At 31.0% G+C, this 21,407-nt stretch overlaps 2 protein-coding genes across 2 annotated transcripts in view; both read right to left on the bottom strand.

Moving 5' to 3' along the window:
- Positions 1-17,815: 17,815 nt before the first annotated feature.
- LOC110416978 (basic blue protein-like) lies at positions 17,816-18,688 on the bottom strand. Its single transcript, XM_021429135.2, has 2 exons — positions 18,360-18,688; positions 17,816-18,270 (listed from the first exon to the last, which is right to left on the bottom strand). Exons 1-2 carry the CDS (start codon positions 18,541-18,543, stop codon positions 18,071-18,073), a joined length of 384 nt encoding a protein of 127 aa, XP_021284810.1. The 5' UTR covers positions 18,544-18,688; the 3' UTR covers positions 17,816-18,070.
- A 773-nt stretch (positions 18,689-19,461) lies between these two features.
- The window catches only part of LOC110416439 (Phosphoenolpyruvate carboxylase family protein), a 3,080-nt gene continuing 1,134 nt past the window's right edge, over positions 19,462-21,407 (bottom strand). The window contains exons 5-7 of the mRNA XM_021428437.2: positions 21,264-21,283; positions 20,920-21,075; positions 19,462-20,115 (exon numbers count right to left, since the gene is read on the bottom strand). Coding sequence (XP_021284112.2) covers positions 19,642-20,115; positions 20,920-21,075; positions 21,264-21,283 — 650 coding nt within the window. The 3' untranslated portion in view covers positions 19,462-19,641. The remainder of the gene's footprint in view (positions 20,116-20,919; positions 21,076-21,263; positions 21,284-21,407) is intronic.

Genomic DNA, 21,407 nt, shown 5'->3' with positions numbered 1-21,407 from the left:
TTATTTATTTTTTTACAATGAGAAATCCCAAAAGATGTATCACCTATAACTATATCATAAGTAAAAGCCCATCTATAACTATATTTAAAGCAAGCCCAAAGGGCACCTGACTGGACACCTGATCATTTGTATTTATATTTAAAGAAAGCTCAATGAGCTCTTAGCTTGACACCTGGTTATTTTCGTGTGTGACACTTTAGTGGTGTATATGCTTGACACGTGTGATGTTGGGCTTGGAGTTAGTAGGGTTTGGACTCTCGGGCTTTTGCTTGGTTATGGAACTTTTGCTTTTGTTGTGTTTGGGCTTATCTTAGATTTTAGTTTTTGTTTTTTTAATTTGGTTGGGTTTTATTTGCATTCGGCTTAGGGTGTTTTAGAATTTTGTTCTTTTATTCTTACGGCTTATATGCTTATTGTCTTCTGGCGTTTCTTCATGCTCCCTGCAATTGATCACTTTTAAATTTTTTTCCTTCTCGTTTTTAGTTTTAGTTTTAGCTTTTGTATTTTGTTTTGAGTCCGCTTGATTCGGTTGCTAGGGGTTCTTATGGGGTTTTTCATTTGGATTTGGGTTTGGGTTTGTTGGTTATGGGGCTTTTGTGGATGTCGGTTTGGTTGTTTTCGTTTACATGTTGTTCTGTTCCTTAGATAAGACTAATTTAAATAATTGAGGTTCAAAATCTTATTATCTTTTTTTGTCTCAAGCTTATGATAATGGTTTTATAAATGAACAGTTGAAAATAGCCACATTCCCATATACTCCTGTGTGTATTTTTTTTTTTACTCTTCAGACCTAATTTTTGCTGCCAATCTAAATCTTTGATTGGCATAATCCTTGACTACTTCAAATTTCTTATCATATTGAGATTATTATTTGTTCCTTGGACAATATTAATTGGATGTTCATATACACCTTCAAATGTTATGTTTGTTCTGTTAATATATATAATATATATATATAATGCATTTTACTTTTACGATTTTGTGTAAAATTCTATTAATTTATACAACTTTCACACCTTCTATTTCACTTTATTATTATATAATTGTTTTTCTCCAATTCAATTCTTTGTCTACCATTCTTACCGTATCTTCTTGAAAAACATATTGTAAAATCTGTACCACCACATCATCATTACATTCACACATTATATCAATTGCTTACTTTTACTTACAAACTACAATTATTTGATACTTTTACTTATGTCAAGTTGTAATCAAATAATTGTAGTTTGTAAGTAAAAGTAAGCAATTGAAATAATGTTTGAATGTAATGATGATATGGTAGTACAAATTTTACAAGTCAACATCAAAAAAACAAATATGAAAAATCACTAAGTGCTTGTTTGGTTTGATTTTTTTTTAATTTATTTATTTTTTAAAAGTAAAAGACAGGTCAAATAAAAATTTAAAATTTTTTTTAAAAAAACAAATAACTTTTTTTAAAAAAACAAAAATTTAAAAAAACAGTTTTAGAAAAAGCTCCAGAGAGGTCTCTCTTGTTTTTTTAAAAACACTTTTCTTTTTTAGAAAAGTTTTTCTTTTTATTTCAAAAATATCCTCATCTATTAAAAATAATTTCAACATTATCTGTTTTTATTTTTATATGATTTATTATTAATTATAAAGTTTAGGCTATATAAAAATACTTTTACTTTTTATAAATAAAAAACTATAATTAACTTTTTTTTCATTATGAACAAAAGAATTTGTGATTAATAAAAAATTATTTATTAAATACCTTTTATGACAATTTTAATCAAAATTAAAACTTATGTAAATTATTTTCTCAAACAACTTATTTATAAAAAAGAACTTATAAAAGTAAATTTATCAAATAGATTTATCAAATAGTAAAAATTATTATTTTTTATAAGAGCTTTCAAACTAAAAAAAATCAAATAGATACTAAGTCTACTATGAGCCTGCTTTTCAACTTTTGTTATTTTGACAATTGCATATAAAAATGTTTTCTCCTTTTTGTATGAAGACAGAAATCTTGCACCCATATTGTTAAATGCCCACCACTTAAGTGCAAACTTTTGATCCACTTTTTGTAAAGAAACTTATCTGCAAACCACTAAAATGCTTATTGATATTATAATGGTAACTTTCACAAGAAAATATTTTCTACAGCTAAAACCTTCAACAATTATTCTATATGTTGATTAAATTATCATTAGTCTATTTCTCCAAGTATCCTATACTACAGTTAAAAACAAAAATGCTATGTTTAGTTAATTCCGAGCGCAGCGCATGGGCAGTACCCTCGCCTAGTTAAATTATGAGCAACAAAATTATCAAAATGAGGAATCTTCTCAAGAGACCTAAAACCCATCTAGTTACATTGCAGGGGGCGTTCGGTATGTTGCATGTGGGATACTTCCCTTGCAATTTAATTGGGTGTAAAGGCATCTCAACATCTAGTTAAAAAAAAATATTAAAGGGAATGTAGGGATGTCAACAAATAGGGTTCTTATTAATTTTGAGATACTTGAATCCAAACCCGAACCAGATTAATAAATGGAGTACCTAAATCTTACAATTATTTTGAATATTTTTAAAATTTACTACTCTAACCCAAACCCTTATACATACTTATTACCTAATAATTACCCGTCTGTTTAAAAACCTGATTATATAAAAAATTATTAAATGCTTTTTACGGGTACCCAATTACCCAAACTCGGATATGTAACTGTATTCATATACAATAATATTTCTTATCCATATTCCATATAATTCACAAGTAATTATATTCTTTATAATTTAACACAATATATAGAGTATATATATTAAAAGATATTACGAGTTAATTAATAATCATGGTTTCATGAATTAATTTAATTAATTGTAAGAGTTTTTCCTTAATTACATAAAATTAAAAAAAATAGTTAAATTCCAAAACTATTCTAATCTTACAACTTCTCTTTAGGGACATATATTACAAGTTTATATAAATAAAGGTATGTATATTATAATTAATAGTTCTATAAGTAATAATTTTTATAATGTTAACATAAAATAGAAAGTAAATATATTTATATTTAAAGTATATGTACTAAAAGTATATATATAATAGTAATTATATTTCTTATAAATTAAGACAATATATAAATTATATATATTAAAAGACATTACAAGTTAATTAATAATCATAATTTCATAAATTAATTTAATTAGGTATATGGGTTATCCTTAATTACATGAAATTAAAAAAAATAGTTAGGTTCTCAAACTATTCTAATCTCACAACTTCTTTTTAGGTATATGTATTATACGTTTATATAAACAAAGGTATACATACATATTATAATTAATAATTTTATAAGTTATAATTTTTTTAGAGTTAACACAAAATAGAAAGCAAATATGTTTATGTTAAAAGTATATATACTAAAAGTATATATTCCTTATAAATTAACATAATGTATAGAGTATATATATTAAAAGACACAATCAGGTTCAGATATTAGGTATCCAAGGGGTAGTACCCGAACCTTACCCAAACTCGATACGAATAGTTAAATTACTACCCAAACCCATTAATAGGGTACTCTAGTCCTCTATAATCGAGTTGGGTACTCATTGGTACCTCATAACAAGATACCCATTGCCATCTCTATGGAATGTCTTCTCATTGCAATGTGCTTACAATGACCAATGGGAAGTGATTCCCATTGATCACGAAGGTAATCTAACTTTCCCTTTGCAAAAGGAAAGTTACAACTTTTCCTCCCCAAATTGTCCTAGCCCTAGCCCAACCATCCTCTTTTTTTTTTCTTTTTCTTAAGTAATGGTAGCTGTGTATTGTTAATGGGCAAAAGAATCCTCTTCAGTGATGTAGTTGAATTTGGCTATTTGTTTTGCTATGTATTGTATTGTGTCAATTTTGTGTGCATATATTTGGGGGGTGAGGGGGAGGGGGGGGGGGAGTTTATGCTACTTGAGTTATTTTTGTTGAAGTAGTAAATGGAGCTGAATTTTTCGAGAGGTCTCTCTTTTGTTTTAACTGGATTATACCACACCTTTAAATAAGGAAAGTAAAGGTCATGTTAAACTCCTTTTGTAACCATAAACATAAATTAAATGCATTGCGATTGCATGAATGTTTCACTCCACCTCATGCCTAATCTTTTCGTTCACCCTTAAGTGACACCACCTGTCGGTGGGTTCCCTCATGCTTATTATAATGTACCACCTCTAATAGGTCCTCAGCCAATTCATGGGCAGTTTAGATTGAACTTGGGAACAAATCCCACTAAACTAATACAAGTCCCAGATTTAGATGGCCTAGAAGTGCAAGAAAGGTTAAAAAAGAGTTCATTGGAGATAATGGAAAATGAGAAAATTGAGAAGAAGTGCAATTTGTTGGAAGAATGTTTTAACGCTTTTGAAGGATTTGATAGGTTCGGTATCATGGATGCAATTGAACTCTTCTTGGTACTTGATGTAATGATTTTAGCCAAATTTAAGGTTTTAGAGTTTGAAAGTTACAACAGAACAAACTGTCCAATGGCAAACATTACCATGTATTGTTGGAAGATAGTTGCACAGTCTCATGACGACAAGTTATCGATCCACCTTTTTTTTAGATAGTCTTACTAGATCAATTGCCTGATGGTACGTACAGCTAGATTGGAGTCGTGTTAAGACTTGGAAAGATTTAGCAAAAGCCTTTATAGCACAATATAAGTATGTGGCCAAATTAGCTCATAATTAGTTATTATTACATACCATAGAGAAAAAACAAAATGATAGCTTCAAAGAATGTGCCCAAAGATGAAAAGATAGGACAATGCAAGTCCAACTGCTTCTCACTGAGAAGGAAATGATTGTGTTATTTATAAATACACTTTGGGCTTCTTTCTATGATTGATTAATTGGCAATTGTTGTTCAATTTTTTACCCACGTAAGTATGCATATCGTAAAGATAATATAGTAATGAGTAGAGTGTCAATCCCACAAAGAATTAAATAAATTCTTACTGTTAACTACTAAAATTGTAACACCTTAATCTTATCTAAATAATTAAATTTAAAATTATTAAAAAGAAAAATTAAAACTAATTAATTGAAACTAAAATTAAATAGTAAATTTGTTTTATGAAACTCACTTAACTACCAAACCTAAGATTATGATGTTTCTCAATACTTCATTTGATTATTATCTCTCTCTTAACTTAGTTTAATAGATTAAGTTGCTAACCTAAAGTTCTAAATTATTTACAAACCTTTGTTGAGTTTCTCATAAAAATACCAATTAATTTACCATATGTTTATGCAAATTAAATTGAAGAAATCTTCATTAAGTTCGTGCTCTAATTTTGGCTACGTATAACTTATAGGTGTATGTCTACCCTATATACAAATAAAACCACCTAATCAACTAAATATATTCGATCATATGCTATTCTATTCATGGTCTACCTAAATCTTTTTCGTCAAGGTTTAACCTAAGTTTCCAATTCAATCTAATTGATGATCAGTTAATTGAAAGCATTAAGAATAGAATAAAATAACAACTAAAATCCATCAAACATAAGTAAAAAAGAGATAAATAAATCAGACTATATATTGAGTTCAATCATAATCTTAGATAAAAAGTTTAGTTTCCTATAAAGTCACACATCATCATTGAATAAAGTTTAAACATTAAAAACAAAATCAAGAGAATAAGAGAATAACAAAAAGATAGAAAAAACTAAGGATTGTATTCTTGATATCCAAATCTCGTTGAATACTTTAAATTCTTCTTAGAGTTAATGACTTCGTTGCTTGACTCTCAGCTTTTAATCTGGTGTTTTGTTCTCTCTTCAAAGTCCTCCGAAAGGTTGTTTTTATAGGGCTTTGAAGTTAAGCCAAGTTGGGTGAATAAAAAAGTCAATTTCAGTTGGGATTTCCTCATCAGAATATGTGGGTCGTAGTCTTGAACCAATTAGAAATCATAATTGCTCTAAGAATGCTGCAGTATGTCATATTTGACAAGATTTTTGACCATTTTTCATGCTAAACTGGTGAAGAGATACACATTAAAGTTATGGCTTTTTCTCTTCTCTTTCCAGTGGTTTAAGAATCATCTCATTTGAAGCTCTGTAGAGAGAGTTATGGTTGAAATATCGAAACATATTCAGTGGAAGTTTGCACCTTGAAAATGCTCTTCTTATTTTACTAAAATTCTTCTTTCATCAAACACCCACGAAATCACAAATAAATCAATACAACCTGTCTTAACCACATTAACACCAAATTAAGCATAAAATTTACTAAGATTAGATTAACTCACCTAAAATAACTAATTTAAAATAATTAAATAAAACATACTAATTTCTATGCATTACTACATGAATTATGCTAAATTACTATCAAAATTAACTCCAAATAACTCTATATCAGAGAGTTATTAGCAATGCCATGAAAAACTAACAAACTAAAACTAATAATTGAATAACAAAGTTTACAAGGAAAAACAATTGATTAAAAGCCTAGGGTTATAATATCCTTCAACACTTCATTTGAATCCTTTTTCTTTCTCTAAACTTACTTCAATTGATTGAATTGTTAATCTATATTCTTAAGTTATTTATAAGTCTTTGTTGAGGTGCTCATAAAAATATCTCTCTCAATTAATTTACTATATGTCTATATAAATTCAATTGTAGATAGATTCATTAAGTTTGTGCTCCAATCTTCTTTACATGCGACATATAAGTATTTGTCTATCCTATATGCAAACCAATTTACCTAATCAACTAAGTGAATTTGAACACACACTATTCTATTCATGGCCTAATCTAAACTCCCTTCTTCAAGTTATATTTCTATATCTAAATCAATCTAATAGGTGACTAAGCAGTTAGAAACATGAAAGATAGAATTAGAATGAACAACTTATATTTCATTGAAATTAAGCAAAAGAGAGATAAATTATTCAAATTATATGTTGAGTTCAAACATAATCCTAGAAAGAGTAAATTAGTTCATAATATTTATAAAAAACATCATTCAAAGAAAATTAACCATCAATTTAAGTCAAAGGAAGTAAATGAAAAACAAAAATAGAGAAAGAAACTAAGAATTGAAGCTTTTGAATATCTAATCTTCTTTGATTCTCTTACTTTCTTGCTTTGTTTTTGGCTTTTTTTTTTCTCCAAAATAGTTTCTTTTTATCTCTCTTTGAAAACTTATGAAAAAGGCCTTTTAAATACTCCTAAAAAACCCTAGGTTCAAAATTCCCATAAAAACAAATTTTTGGAAGCACATCTAGGCACCATGGCCTTCCTCGTTGGATGCGCAACACCGTAGGTTCGGGTCAATATATGGAATGTTTTCTCTTAAGTTGTCTCTATTGCATTACTTCATCTTGTCATGTGATTTTCTCCTTCTTCTAGGATGAACTAGGCAATGTGGTGCAAAAAAAAGTTGCACCCCTTTCTCTTAGCTTTCTAATGCTTCAGGAATAATGTTAATTGAATTTCTATATCAAAAGTTATGCTTAAAGTACTGCATCATATGCAAATGAAACAATCACTATACTTACATGGATTATCATCAAATAAGGCCTTTTCATAAGATTTCCTACAAAAATAATAAAAGAGATAAGCAATAACTAAACTTAAAGTAATTTAAAGCAATATAACATACATTTAAATTGAAATAACTCAAATTAAACTACTTAACATGCATTGGACTTAATTAAGAAAGACAACTAAAATACTAAATTTTAAACCTAAATTCTCAAAACCTTAACTACATAAGCCCCCAAAATGTGACAAAATAACTCTATATAATAGAGTTATTACACCCTCAAACTTAAGATTTTACTAGTCCTCAAGCAAAACGTAAAAGAAAATGAAATAACATAAATAAAGAAAACAACTTAGCTAGAAATAAATTGCACCAACTCAACAATAACCTTAAATATCCTCATAAGTTATTCGATATTCTCAACTCTAAGCAACAAATAAATATTATTCAAGATTATGTTTCAATTGAAATGCATCATTGAATGGATTTCCATGTATGTGCAATATTTTCACCAATTTAGATAAGTTTATACGCATACAAAATTCAAATTAGCACTAGAGTTTCATAGGCTTGCTTTTCATCTCTCTCTCCACTAATGTAGACTAATACTTGTAAACACCTCATTTTGTCTAGCTTTGTTTTCTTAATTTATGTTTTTTTAATTTCATTTTATTTATGTGGGGTTAAATATTTAATGGGTCCATGACTCAATTCAATAATTGAGTTACAAGCCCAATTTTCATAAATAGCCATTTAGGGCCACAAGCTAACAAGCCCACGAAAAATAATAATTAAAAAATGAGAAAGGAAGGAAGGTTGATTGCCATGGGAGTCAACCTTTATTTCCTATCCTAAATCCCTAAAATATGTCTTTATGCCAAATTTCTAAAATTTCTCTACAAAATCCTTAAAATTGATCTCAAACAAAATAAAATAAAATAAAACTAATTTGAAAGGATTCGCAATTAAATGGAAGATTCTAAATAACACTTATAAAAACCCCAAAAAGCGCAACAACAAAGGGAGGAGGTTTTAGCTAAAAGAAAAAAACTAGGCTAAAAAAATTCAAAGAGTTTCTCTATTAAAAAAAAGAGTTTCTTTGTTTTTTTTAAAGGAGATGTAAAATATGTAAGGTAATAGATATAAAAATAACAAATAGTATAAGAAGAAAAAGGATAAAAAAATCAAATTTACTTGAGTTAAGCCAAGGATGGAATTTTACTCGAGATATGAAACGTCTCAATCTGAAGCTCATTTTCCTAGGTAAAGAACTTGATTAAAACCTCACTAGCATGATGAGAGAGTTTTAATTTCTGGTCTCAATATTTTAACCTAAATGAATATTTTTTTGAAATATTAATAAAGAAAAGATATTAATAAAATGAAAAAACATAAAATAGAAATAAAATAAAAAAGATAATAATAATAATAACAAACATAAGGTATGAATATCGATTAATATTTATAGCTTGCCAAGTACCATCATTGCATTATGTAAATGTCATAGCATCTCGATATATTTTGTATATGAGTCAAGGCTTCGATGACGAGACATTTTGAGAAAGCTTGTGAAGGTGAGTTTGCTTGGAAAATTCCTTAGGTGAAGGGATATCTTCAAGTCCCACAAGTATGATGAGAGGACTCAGAAAATGTTCTTAATAAAAGACTTTTACTCGGGTCTGCATTCATGAAAATATTATTTTTACCTCTAAATGACTACCCTGATGATGAGATTTGTTTGATAAGTTTGCAAAGGCAAGTTTTTATGAATAATTTTTTAACTGAAAGAATATCCTTGAGTCCCACCAGTATGATGGGCGGATTCGAAAAATATTCTCAATAAAAGGTTTTCATTTCACATTTATCGAGATTTATGCCATGCATTACATAATTACATCATGTGCACATCATACCTGTAAAATCAAATAATGTACTTTAGGTCACAAATAAAATAAAAATAGAATAATAAATTATAATTAAGGGAATATAGGATGAAAATCAAGAGTTAAGGCTAAGTAAGGATAACACATGATTAATTGGCACCGTTCTTTGAATGAGTATAATGGACGTGTTAATACTTTCCCTATGTGTAACCGTACTCTCAAACCGAATACTATTCCATAGACCAGAGCTTACTTCGTTAAAATGAACTTAGATTAAGCTTAAGTTAACATTTTAAATAAATAGACTTAAATAGGTGGCCACTCGCACCTCAATAAAAGAAGATTGGTAGCAACTCCATTACATGTCGAGAGGTTGGGTTTTTAGACTCTCGCGTTATGACAGTTTGGTGACTCTGTTGGAGACTTCGAGAGTCAACACAGTAATTAATCATAAGTTATCCTAAGTCTTAAATAATTAAATGTTTCATTTAATTTTGAGCATTATTTTGTGCATTAGTTATTTTATTATTGTTACTCATTAATTTTTAATAATTATGAGGAATCTAGGCTGGAGGAACATGAGATTAATGGTCAAAGTTTGGTATGTCCCTTCACACACACAATATGTTGCATTCATGCATGTGCCTTCCACTTGGGCTTTATTCTCATTAAGAGGGGGTTAAATAATTACACTTTTGTAAGGTGATATTCTCTGCATAGGCTAGTGAAACGCTTCCACTCAAATTAAACCTAGTCTGTTTAAAGCTTATAATGGGTGAGGACTAAGGTGCCTTACTAGTCTAAGTGGATAACATTAAGGAACAATTTGAGAACCTTTAGCTTTGTTCAAAACCAAACTCAGCATATAGAATGCCATAAGTAGCCTTCGCTTAGGTAGAGCTTCACCCATACGTTTAAAGACTATACCATTGAATTAGGCACACATGAAGGAACTTTTCTTACATCGTCTACTTTAAATTTTTTGTTAAACAAAGTAATAATAAGATCGTGGAGTAGATAGCATTCGACGACATGATAAATACCCATGATATTAGTTACTATTTTTTTCTTTGAATACAAGTTAATTTAATTTTCTTTAATTTTGTTAACTTGAATTTATTTTCATTGTCATGTATTTGCATCAATCATGTTGCATATAGGGAAGTATTGGCTGTACAACAATTATTGATTGAAGGAATCTCGATTACATCCATGGCATCATCATCGACAAGCTCATTTAACAAGAATAGAAATGACTACGACGTAGAATTACAAATAAAGCAAGCTCAGTAGAATGAGGGGGATTGTTTGATGAAAAGGCATGTCTCTACTCTTCCACAGAAGGTTCATCTCCATCTCAGATAGAATGACTTTTCAAAAATGATAAGTATTTAGGATCAATGGAAGTGCAATAGGAAAGACAGTCCCTCTAAAAAGTATGGACATATTGTGTGGCTTCTTCATGTAAATGTGGATGATCAATTACTTAAGGCTATCACTCAATACTGGGACCTTTCTTACCAGTGTTTCGTGTTCAATGAACTTGATATGACACCAACAATTGAGGAGTAGTCGTCATTACTTCATATGGACTAAATTCAGTTTGACGAAATATATTAGAGGGCTCAGAAGACAGGGCATCGAAGAAAACTAGCCAAATGTTAGATATCACCATTGAATAAGTTGATTAGATCTTGAAGAAAGAAGAAGATACTTCCCATAGAGTTTTTTGTATGATTACATTAAGAAGCATAAGGAAGATGAACAGGGTTAGCTTGCCTTAGCTTTAGCCATATATGGATTGGTAGTCTTCCTAAAGATCTTAAGGTACATTGAAATCTCAATCATAGATTTCTTCAATTAAGTGACGGGGAACATTAATCCAACTCCAGCCATCATAGCCGATACATTTAGATCATTGAATTATTGTCGTCAGAAGGGTGAAGGACATTTTATTGGGTGTGCCCAACTCCTCACTATATGGATCAAGAGTTATTTTGAATGCAAAGTTAAAAGATTACAAAAGCCTTTCTTGGAATCAAGTATTCTTATTTGTGAATTTTGTGAAAATGAATGGCTAGTCAATTTTTCAATAAATAAATTCTTGACCAAATCATTTTTAAAAAAATGGAGAAAAATATAGAAAGGAGGAAAGAGCAAGTGTGTTAATGCTATTATAAGAAAGGAAGTCAATTAGAGAAACTAATGGATTGCTTAAAAGCCTAAACATAACCAAAATGACACATTAATTGAAAAAGAACATCAATTCCAAGTTAAATGAATCAAGGGAAGAAACAACAAGCTGTATTTAGACTTTATCAGACATTTATTGATTCAATTAACAATTGAAGGAACAACATATTTAGGTTCTAGAAAGAAACTGTTATTGTAAGAAATAAAAGGAAAGAAATCAACATGTTATTCAACATAGAGAGAAATGGATTTTACAAATAATTTCCTAGTGAGGAATTATACTGACAACCAACATAAGGTAAGATTATTCCACAATTTTTGCTTATACCCATTCCTTATTTTTGTAAATCACTAAGTCATTAAGAAACATGAATGAGGAATAACTTAACAACAAAGAGAGAATTGCAATTACAGTAAATATATGGAAACAACTTAACTATCTCCATATCTTTGATCAAACTTTGTCCACGATTGTACCATCCACTGAACCACAAAGTAACATAAAAAGAAAGATAGCATAAATATTTCAATACCTGCAATATATTTGTTAGCCTTATATAAGTAATGATGACATAGAGCAAAATAAGAATTATCATGTCTTCCACTCACTAGTTTCATATATATGATCAATGCTAATATAGTAGGTCAACCTTTTATACATAGGGAGCAGATTCATATTGTGGAAAGAAAATTTTTAAATATAAATAAAACATGCATTGGGAAAAGAATATAACAAAAATTAATTACAAAAGAAAGGTAGCTTGTTGAAGTGTAGTAGACTTGAATAATTCAACATGTTAAAATAATAGAGCTTTATGTATGACCTATGTGATAAGCTGGGATGGTAACTTTACCTTAAGGATAGTACTAGAAATTTACCTTACCATATTGAACATAACCTAATGAAAAGAAAAATATCTCAAGCTATGAGGTCATTTAGATCTTCATCCATTGCCATTACTACATCTAAGGGAAATATTACTTTCACTATAAGTGACATTGAGGCTTTGCTAAAACAAGTAATCTCTTCCAGTTCTTCTTCTCACATTACCTTTTCTAATTGTTACTCTAAGTAATTCATCTTTGCTTATTGACTCTGCTTGTTGTAATCATATGACTCTTAATTTTTCTATCTTATCTACTAAAATATCCACTTCATCTTTCTTTCATACTGTCAATGTTACATAAATGAATATCACTCATATTCATGCTTTTGACTCACATCTTCATCTTTTTGATACTTATTGTGCTCCTACTTTAGCATTGAATCTTATTTGTGTAGGTCAATTCTGTGATTTAGGCTTCCCCATTCTCTTCTCTTCTTCTTTTTGTTAAGTATGGGATCTATAGACGGGGAAGATTCTTAGGATGAGCTACAAGGTGGGGAGATTATTTGAGCTCGTTTATTCCCACGAAAGATGTGTTAGCTACCACTACATCTAATTCATTCTTGTATTAATGGGATTTTCATCTAAGTCATGTTTCAACTAGTAAACGTCATCCTCTAATTTCTCGTGAGTTATTATGATTTATAAAATTTAGGCCTTTTAATTATTTTTATTGTCAACTTGCTAAATAACAAGCTCTATCATTTAATAATATAATACTTCCATTTCTGATTCCCTTTTTAGGTTTGTTCACTCAGATTTGAAATTGAGGTCTTTTTCCCATTTCATCTATGAATGCTTATCAATATTTTGTTGTTTTTATTGATAGTTATTCTTGTTTTACTTAGATATATTTTTTGAAATAAAGATTTGAGTTACCATAAATTTACATTAAGTATAATACCATGATTAAAACTCAATTCTTTCGCACCATTAAAATTTTTTGAACAGATAATGTAATTGAGTATCAAGATTGTTCACTTTTTTACTTCTTTGATCAATAGGGCACTATCTTTCACTAATCTTACCCTTGTACATCTTAGAAAAATGGTAAAGTTGAACGTAAACACCACACATTCTTGATTCGGTGCATGCTCTTCTCATTTCTTCCTCATGTCTTGAAAAGTTATAAGGTGAAGTTACCTTAACTATCGTATTTGCAATAAATTGCACTTTTACTTTGATCCTTAATAAGATTTGTCTTTTGAATGTTTGTTTAATAAGCCTCTTAATTATTCTATTCTTAAACCTTTTGGGTGTATCTATTTTGTTCTACTACAACTACACGAACATGCCAAATTGGAACCACGTGCTCAACTTTGATATTACGGTTAAATGGGATTGAACACAATGGTTATCGTTGTTGGGATCCTTCTTCAAATAAGTTATGTATATCTAGGATATCACATTTTGGGAAAATGCATCATATTTTTCTTTATCTAAATCTCATTCTTCATTTTTTACTTTTTTTTAGTTTTTTATTGATGCATATATTGAATTATTTCACGATTCTACTACAAATACTTTCAATTAGCTTCCTTATATTCTTACCTTGACTCGTTCTCTTGAAGGATCCAATCTTATTGCTAATACTATAACTACTCCCAACATTAGTTGTTTTGCTTAGGTAAAAGAAACTCTTCATCATTTTCGTGATTTTTATTATTGTAGCCTTTCATGAGCCTTAATCTTATAGTGAGGTTAGTATTGACCCTCATTGACAATAGGTTATGGATGACGAGCTCCAATCTCTTGAGAAAACTCATACTTGGCTTAGTTGACCTACTCATGGTAAGACTCTTATTGGTTGCAAATGGGTTTATAAAATCAAAAAAGCACTTAGATGACTTTATTGAATGTTATAAAGCTTGCGTAGTGACCAAGGGTTTCCTTTTTTATTTTCTTTTAGGTTTTTACTAACTCATTTGTTGAGTTATTTTGCGATTATTCTACAAATACTTTCGATGAGCTTCCTCATGTTCCTGTCATAGCTTTTGCTTTTGTAAAATCTAATCCTATTGCTGATACTATAATTGTTCCCAACCTCTGTCGTTTTATTCAAATAAGAAAAACTCCTCATCATCTCTGTGACTATTATTGTTTTTTTTTATTATTATTATTGTAGCCTTGAGTGAGCCCTAATCTTATCATGAGGCTAATATTGACCTTCATTGGCAACTAGTTATGGACGGTGAGCTCCAAGCTCTTGAAAATACTCATACTTGGTTTAGTTGACTTGCTCATGGTAAGACGCTTATTGGTTGCAAAAGGGTTTATAAAATCAAAATCGGCCTAAATGGCTCCATCGAAAGTTATAAAGCTTGTTTAGTGACCAAGGGTTTCCTTTTATCCCTTTTTTAATGTTTTGCTAACTTATCTGTTGAGTTAATTCGCGATTATACGACAAATACTTCCAATGAACTTCTTTATATTCTTGTCCTATCTCTTGCACTTGTAGAATCTAATCCTACTATTGATATTTGCAACCACTCGCAACCTTTGTTGTTCTACTCGAGTAAGAGAAACTCCTTATCATCTCCATGGTTATTATTGTTTTTGTTATTGTAGCCTTGCATGAGCCTCAATTTTATTGTGAGGCTAGTATTGACCCTCATTGGCAGCATGTTAAGGATGACGAGCTCCAACCTCTTAAGCAAACTCATACTTGGTTTAGTCGACTTGCTCTTAGTAAGACTCTGATTGGTTATGAATGGGTTTATAAAATTAAAATCCACTTAGATGGCTCTATTGGATGTTATAAAGCACATTTAGAGACCAAGGGTTATATTCAGGAGTATGGAATAGATTATGAAAATATCTTTGCTCTTGTGGCTTGCATAATCTCTACACGCTGTTTTTTAGCCATTGCTGCTATCAAACGTTGGACACTTCTTCAAATAGATGTTAAGGATGCATTTCTCAATGGCATTTTACAAAAATAAGTGCACATGTTATCTCCTCCTAGTTACGCTCATATTTTTCATAAATTTTGTAGGTTTTAATGAACCTCATAGGGTTTAAAACAAGCACCAAGGGCTTGTTTTGTAAAATTTAGTTCCATTATTGCTCACCTTGGTCTTCTTCTGGCCTTCATGATTTTGCATTATTTATTTGACATACTGAAAATGGCATTGTTCTTCTTTTCTTTTATGGGAATGACATGATTATAACTAATGATGATAAGACTTGTATTGCAGAATTATAATAGTATCTTAGTCAACAGTTTGAAAGAAAGATCTTGTCTCTCTATTTCTTAAGGCTTGAAGTCTCTTCCACCCTTTGGCCATATATAGTTTAAACTATTTAAAATGTCACTTTAAAATTAATTCAAATTAAATAGTTTGGAGTTTTAACTCTACTAATTTCAAAGGGTATAAATTAAATATGGATTATTATTCTATATATTGATAATAATGAAGATTTTAAACTTTACAAGCACAATTAAATGATTACCATCTGTCCATCTAATAATTAATTAATTAATTTAGATTCATAGATATACCTAATGGGAAAATTATCAACCATTTAAGTTTATTTGTATAGTTTAAAAGTAGGGGCACTTTTAAAAATAACCCTTAAAGATAAGATGTTTTCAAAAATAACCCTCTTTATAATTTTAACTATTTTTATTCAAGTTGGACAAAATTATCCTTAATGAAATTACATGCCATAATGTTACATGTCATATACAAAAATATGTTACACGCCATGGATAGGCTGTTACACGTCATGGATAGGCTGTTACACGCCATGGTTAAGTTGTTACACGCTACATACAAAAACATGTTACATGCCATAGTTAGATTGTTACACGTCATGTTGAAAAAAAAATACTATTGTTATACACCATGTACAAAAATATATTACATGCAATGGTTACATGCCATGTTAAAAAAAATACTATTATTACACGCTATATACAAAACGGTGTTACACGTCATGGTTAGAAAAAGTTATTACACGCCATATTGAAAAAATATTGTTGTTATACGTCATATTCAAAAATATTTTGTTACACTTTAATGCCTAAAATATTATTATTACTTACAAACCAAAACTTCAAATCTTTTCAACTCTTTTCATTTTTTTTTATTTTTTTGACAATTTATCACCGATTAAAGTGTTTTTAACATGTTTTCATAAATCAAAACAAAAATTTTCTTATCAAAAACACCTATTTCAACTAAAAATCGAAAAAAATTTCTTTTGAAAACTTAGGTTTATAAATTTCAAATTCTTGAGTTTATTGGTGTCTAGGTTCCGAATTGATCCAATTAAAAACTAGTTCAAACCTCTGTGATCATTTCTATCGTTTTAGTTTTATTCAAAATACCTAAAAATCAAATTTTCCAAATAACACTCCAGCCAAGCACATCAAAACCATCGCTTGGAGTCTTAAAGGCGCGGGAAAGAGAAATCTGAAAGCACGAGAGAGAGAAATCAAGAGCATAACAGACGAATGCTGAAGAGAGAAATCGATAAAATTAGAAAAAGTGAGATGTTGAGAGAGATATCGAAAGCACAAATAGGAAGAAATTATGATGGATGGTTTAATTTATTTGAAATAATTTTAAGTGTATTTTTGTCAAGTTATGGCTAAATAGGGCTAAAAACAGTTAAATTTATTTTCATGGTTATTTTTGAAATGTCCTTATCAATGAAGATTATTCTTCATAATTTTTTCTTAAAAATATCTTAAATATATAATTAAGATAAGTTTTCAATTGAATAATTCATAAAAAAATGACAATAATAAAACTTACATTAATGCAGAATTCTAAATTATTTAATCAATAACCTTTATATTGCTCATCGAGTCATGGATGGGGTTAAATAATGGAAACTCCATTAATTTATATGCCAAGACTCAAAATAAGGATTCCCAACTTTGACAGTTTTGACAAATTTCAAATTCAAGGTATTTTCTTCTCTTCTTAGGCAATCAATAGATGAATACCAAGTTAAAAGAATTGGTCTTTTATAATTACCGATGTGCATTTCCCCTATTATTCTTGAAAATATATGCATAATACCCTATATTTGTTTTCAATAAACTAAAGAGTAAATCCCAAAAGTTTTCCTTTACATGAACTTGTCAATACAGGTACCCCTATCCCTTGTGTTGTTCTATGAAGTAAAATTGATCTGTTTGTTCATTCACGTACCAAAAAGGGTTGTTCCAATTCTGAAGTGAAGACACCAGAGTAGCCCCAACCCAAGGGACAAAGTAGGAACTATAGATTTGTTTGATACGTAAACCAGGTCCAAGGGCATTGACCCATGCCACACATCACATCCGAAACAATCAAACCTTGGAGAGACAGGAAGTAACGCAATACCAACACCGATTTTAACTAAATACAAGTAAAACAAAGTCCGTGAGCCCTGGTGGGCCTTACAAAGTGAATATACACAAAACTACTGCACATAAAACATTGCATCTGCTAAAACTTGGCAACATTACAACAATGAAACATTTTGTTTTTTCCTAATTTTCTACTCACGCCAGCTACCTAAACCAAAGCACGATGATACTTTTTAACTTATTCTTAAGAAGACAGTGGGTGAAAATCTAGATTTGCGTTAGACTGCATTTATGGCAATCTTCATTCCAGACTCACAGTGGCCAGCAGTGTTGCATATGAAGAAGTTTGGTCCCTTCGCCAGTGTTACCTGATCTTTCCCTGAGGTGTACACTTTTGCGCCTGCCGGTGTGGTGCAACCGGTGTAACCTGCTCTGTTCACACCTACCACATTGTGGATTGTCGCATCGTAATTGAATACTGCAAAAATCATACACATATGCAAGGATGTACTTTAAAATAGCCCATCAGCAAACAATTCCTCATTATTTGGGTTAATTGATGCTTACCGAGCACGTCACCAGCCCTGAAGCTTTTCCCTTTTGGCCAAGTAGCCATGTTGAAAGTCCAACCGCTGGCGCCTCCAACAGTATAAGTTGCCGCATCAATATTTTGAAGGCAAACCAGTAAACACAGTAGCAAAGCAACTGTGAACTTGGCCTGATAATCTGCCCTGCCTCTTCCCTGAGCCATCTCAGAGCAAGGGTTGTATTCTACCAGAAGAAAGTGGAAGTTCTAGGAGTAGAAACCTGTTCCACTGAGTGAGGTGGGCAAAGCAAAAGTTTCATTGCCTTTATAAGCAGTTTCAAAAGGTTGGTAGTGGGTCCAAGTTGGTCGGAAAAAGTTGGGCTAGGCCAATGACAAGATGGGTGAGCTTTCAAGATTTTCACTGATTAAAGTTGAAGCCAACAACCGCATTACAACTAATGTGTTGAACTTCTGCTGTTGATAATGAAGATTTGCAATATTTGAAGTGCACAATGGCATGGTAATTTGGAGAAAAGTTTATTTAGTGCTATCCATAGGGAGGGCTGTGATAGCTCCATCTAAAAAGTGCTTGGCTATGGGACTCACATGGAACAGTACTAGCAGCCACCACCCGTGAACTCAGATTGAAGTTATGGACCACCGCTCTGAGTTTTCTCTCTTAAAAGGTTAATTTAAAGAAATCCGGTAAAGTATTACTCAAAATTTAAATTAATTAATGATAAAAGAAGGTAAACATTTTATTGCAAGGAGGGAGGGGCGACTAAGAGAGCAAGCATCTACAGGTCTGAACTGCTGACTTGTACCCTTTTATAATATCTAGACAAGAGAACTAATTGCTAAAGAAAACCAGGCAAACATTGTTAACCCAAGGTTTAGGAAAGCAAAGTCTGAAGATGTCCATTCACAAGGTGAAGGACCAATACAAGATTTTGAGGGACACTAAATATGGATTTTTTTTTTCACGCAAAAGGTCTGAACTTTTTTTTTTATTCTACCCACCTTGCATTTTAGCAGTTTGATTAAAAAATATCATCTCATGCTCACTAAAATCGAGTCTGTATTAGGCTATAGCCTGTAAGCTATTTTGACAGGGAGAAAATAGTTATCAAACAAATGGTAAGGTACCTGAAGAAGACATTCTTAAGTTTATGAGCAAGATTGCCAGCTCTATAGAGCTAGCATAAAGTTGAGTTAGTAATACAGCAACAATCATCCATATATCATGGTTACATGCATAATTTTTTCTCACCACTGTTTAATCACAGGCTGGATAGTTCTGATTCTAAATGAACACATGGATTTTCATAGCAGTTCCTTCGGAGAATGATGAATTGTAGTTTTGAAATTCACATGATCCCCCTCCTTGGTAGAAACAACTTTCGAGTTAATTTCTCCCTCCCCTAAACCCTCACATGATTTTACCCCTATTGCACTCTTCAGCTTTGAATAACGTGCTTCCAGTTCAAACCAAGATTCCAACTTAACCAGTTGATTAAATTCTTCGAAGGTAGCCATCTTTTGAAGGTGATCTCTAGTAGTTCCATTTTCCTTCAGGGTCTTAAGAACATCAACCAATGCTCGAGCTGATGCATAGACGGTGGCAAGTGGATATACGATCAAATGAAAGCCCATTGCTTGCAGCTCCTCAGGTGTGTGCAATGGTGTGACCCCACCTTCAATCATATTACAAACTCTGTACCCTTTTGTTTGGTGTCCAATCTCCTTAAGCTCGTCATCATTCCTTGGTGCCTCCACAAAGCAAGCATCTGCTCCTGCCTGCAAAACTCATGGTAAAATCTTTAGCAACATCATCTAGAAGAGAACTATATATTTCCCATACCATATTTATAGTAAGAATTTCAAAATTACTTAGATATGGAAGAAAGTTTAAACATAGAATTAATAGGTATATGTCCACTTAACTGAGATGAACAGAGAATAATTTAATGAGTCATGAAATCATTATGGAATTTTGTAATGATTCTATTCATGTTTTGATCAATAACACTCTCCTGCAGGATTTAGAAGAAGACCAGAGAGAATTTTCACCATGGGAAAGATGTGGTGGTTCATAGGCCCTTACAAGAAATGTTTGATCCATTTTTGAATCCAATATTTATGTCAAGGAAAGACAAATTTAACAGTTAGAAAAGAAGATTTTTTGCCTAACATAAATCTCCCATATTAAATTTCCTGCTCTTCAGTGGGCTTAATGCTAAATGTTCTTGGCTTAATTCAAACAGTGATAGGTACAGGCAGAGACATGCTCACTATAAGATATTCAAAATGAACATAATCTGGAAATGAGCCCCCCAGCTCAGTGACAACGCAAATTTCTCCTTTGCCACTTTGCCTTCTGTCAGTAACATGCTCTAATCTAAAATTCGTTCTACTTTCTGAAGATTTGGTCACAGTGGGCAGATAGAAGTAAAAGGCAAGGAATAAAGCAGATTAGAGCAAATGCACTTTTAGCAGATCACATGGAAGACACATCACCATAAAAGGGAAGGCATTTCATAAAACCAGAAAAAAAGAAAAGAATATGTTGCACGACGAAGCATGATAAAATTGCAAGGGTACCTCCATGTAAAGATTAGCTCTTGAGATGGCATCGGAGAGACCAGTTTTTGCTGATGTAGCACGTGCATCAGTTCTGGCCACAAGGAAAAAGTCAGAATCTCCAATGGCATCCCTTGCAGATGCAATTTTGGCAGCATGCTCCTCAGCAGGGATAACCTAAAAGAGCAAGTTGAGAAATGAAAAATTGAGTTCTTCCCTACACAATAGCATTCAATTGTCAATATAACCACCTAAAGAAATAAGAGACATTTGCTTGTCTTCAGACCTAACATTTTGATCAAGAAGTAGCATCCTTTGGGTAAAGAAATTCCTAATAAAAGCAACCGGGAATTAGAAAAGGATACCTGTTTGCCATGCATATGCCCTGGTTCGAAGCAAAAGGCAGAGAAGTAATTAGAACTCTAAGTAACATGGATAATAAAGAAAAGTAAACCAAATCTTCCAAGTATAATTTGAAGTTCTGTAAAAAAAAGAAAAAAAGTCTTATA

Source organism: Theobroma umbraticum, unplaced genomic scaffold, assembly GCF_002168275.2.
Source record: "Theobroma umbraticum cultivar Fairchild unplaced genomic scaffold, ASM216827v3 scaffold_51.0, whole genome shotgun sequence".
Taxonomy (NCBI): domain Eukaryota; kingdom Viridiplantae; phylum Streptophyta; class Magnoliopsida; order Malvales; family Malvaceae; genus Theobroma; species Theobroma umbraticum.
Note: the sequence above shows the minus strand (reverse complement) of the source record. Positions and strands in the feature narration are given on the sequence as shown.

What these genes read in the sequence shown, in the direction of transcription:
- LOC110416978 (XM_021429135.2), bottom strand. Translation starts at nt 18,543, where the DNA reads ATGGCTCAGGGAAGAGGCAGGGCAGATTATCAGGCCAAGTTCACAGTT. An exon ending in CAGGGCTGGTGACGTGCTCG is followed by an intron (nt 18,271 to 18,359) that starts GTAAGCATCAAT and finishes TGATTTTTGCAG; the next exon opens with TATTCAATTACGATGCGACA.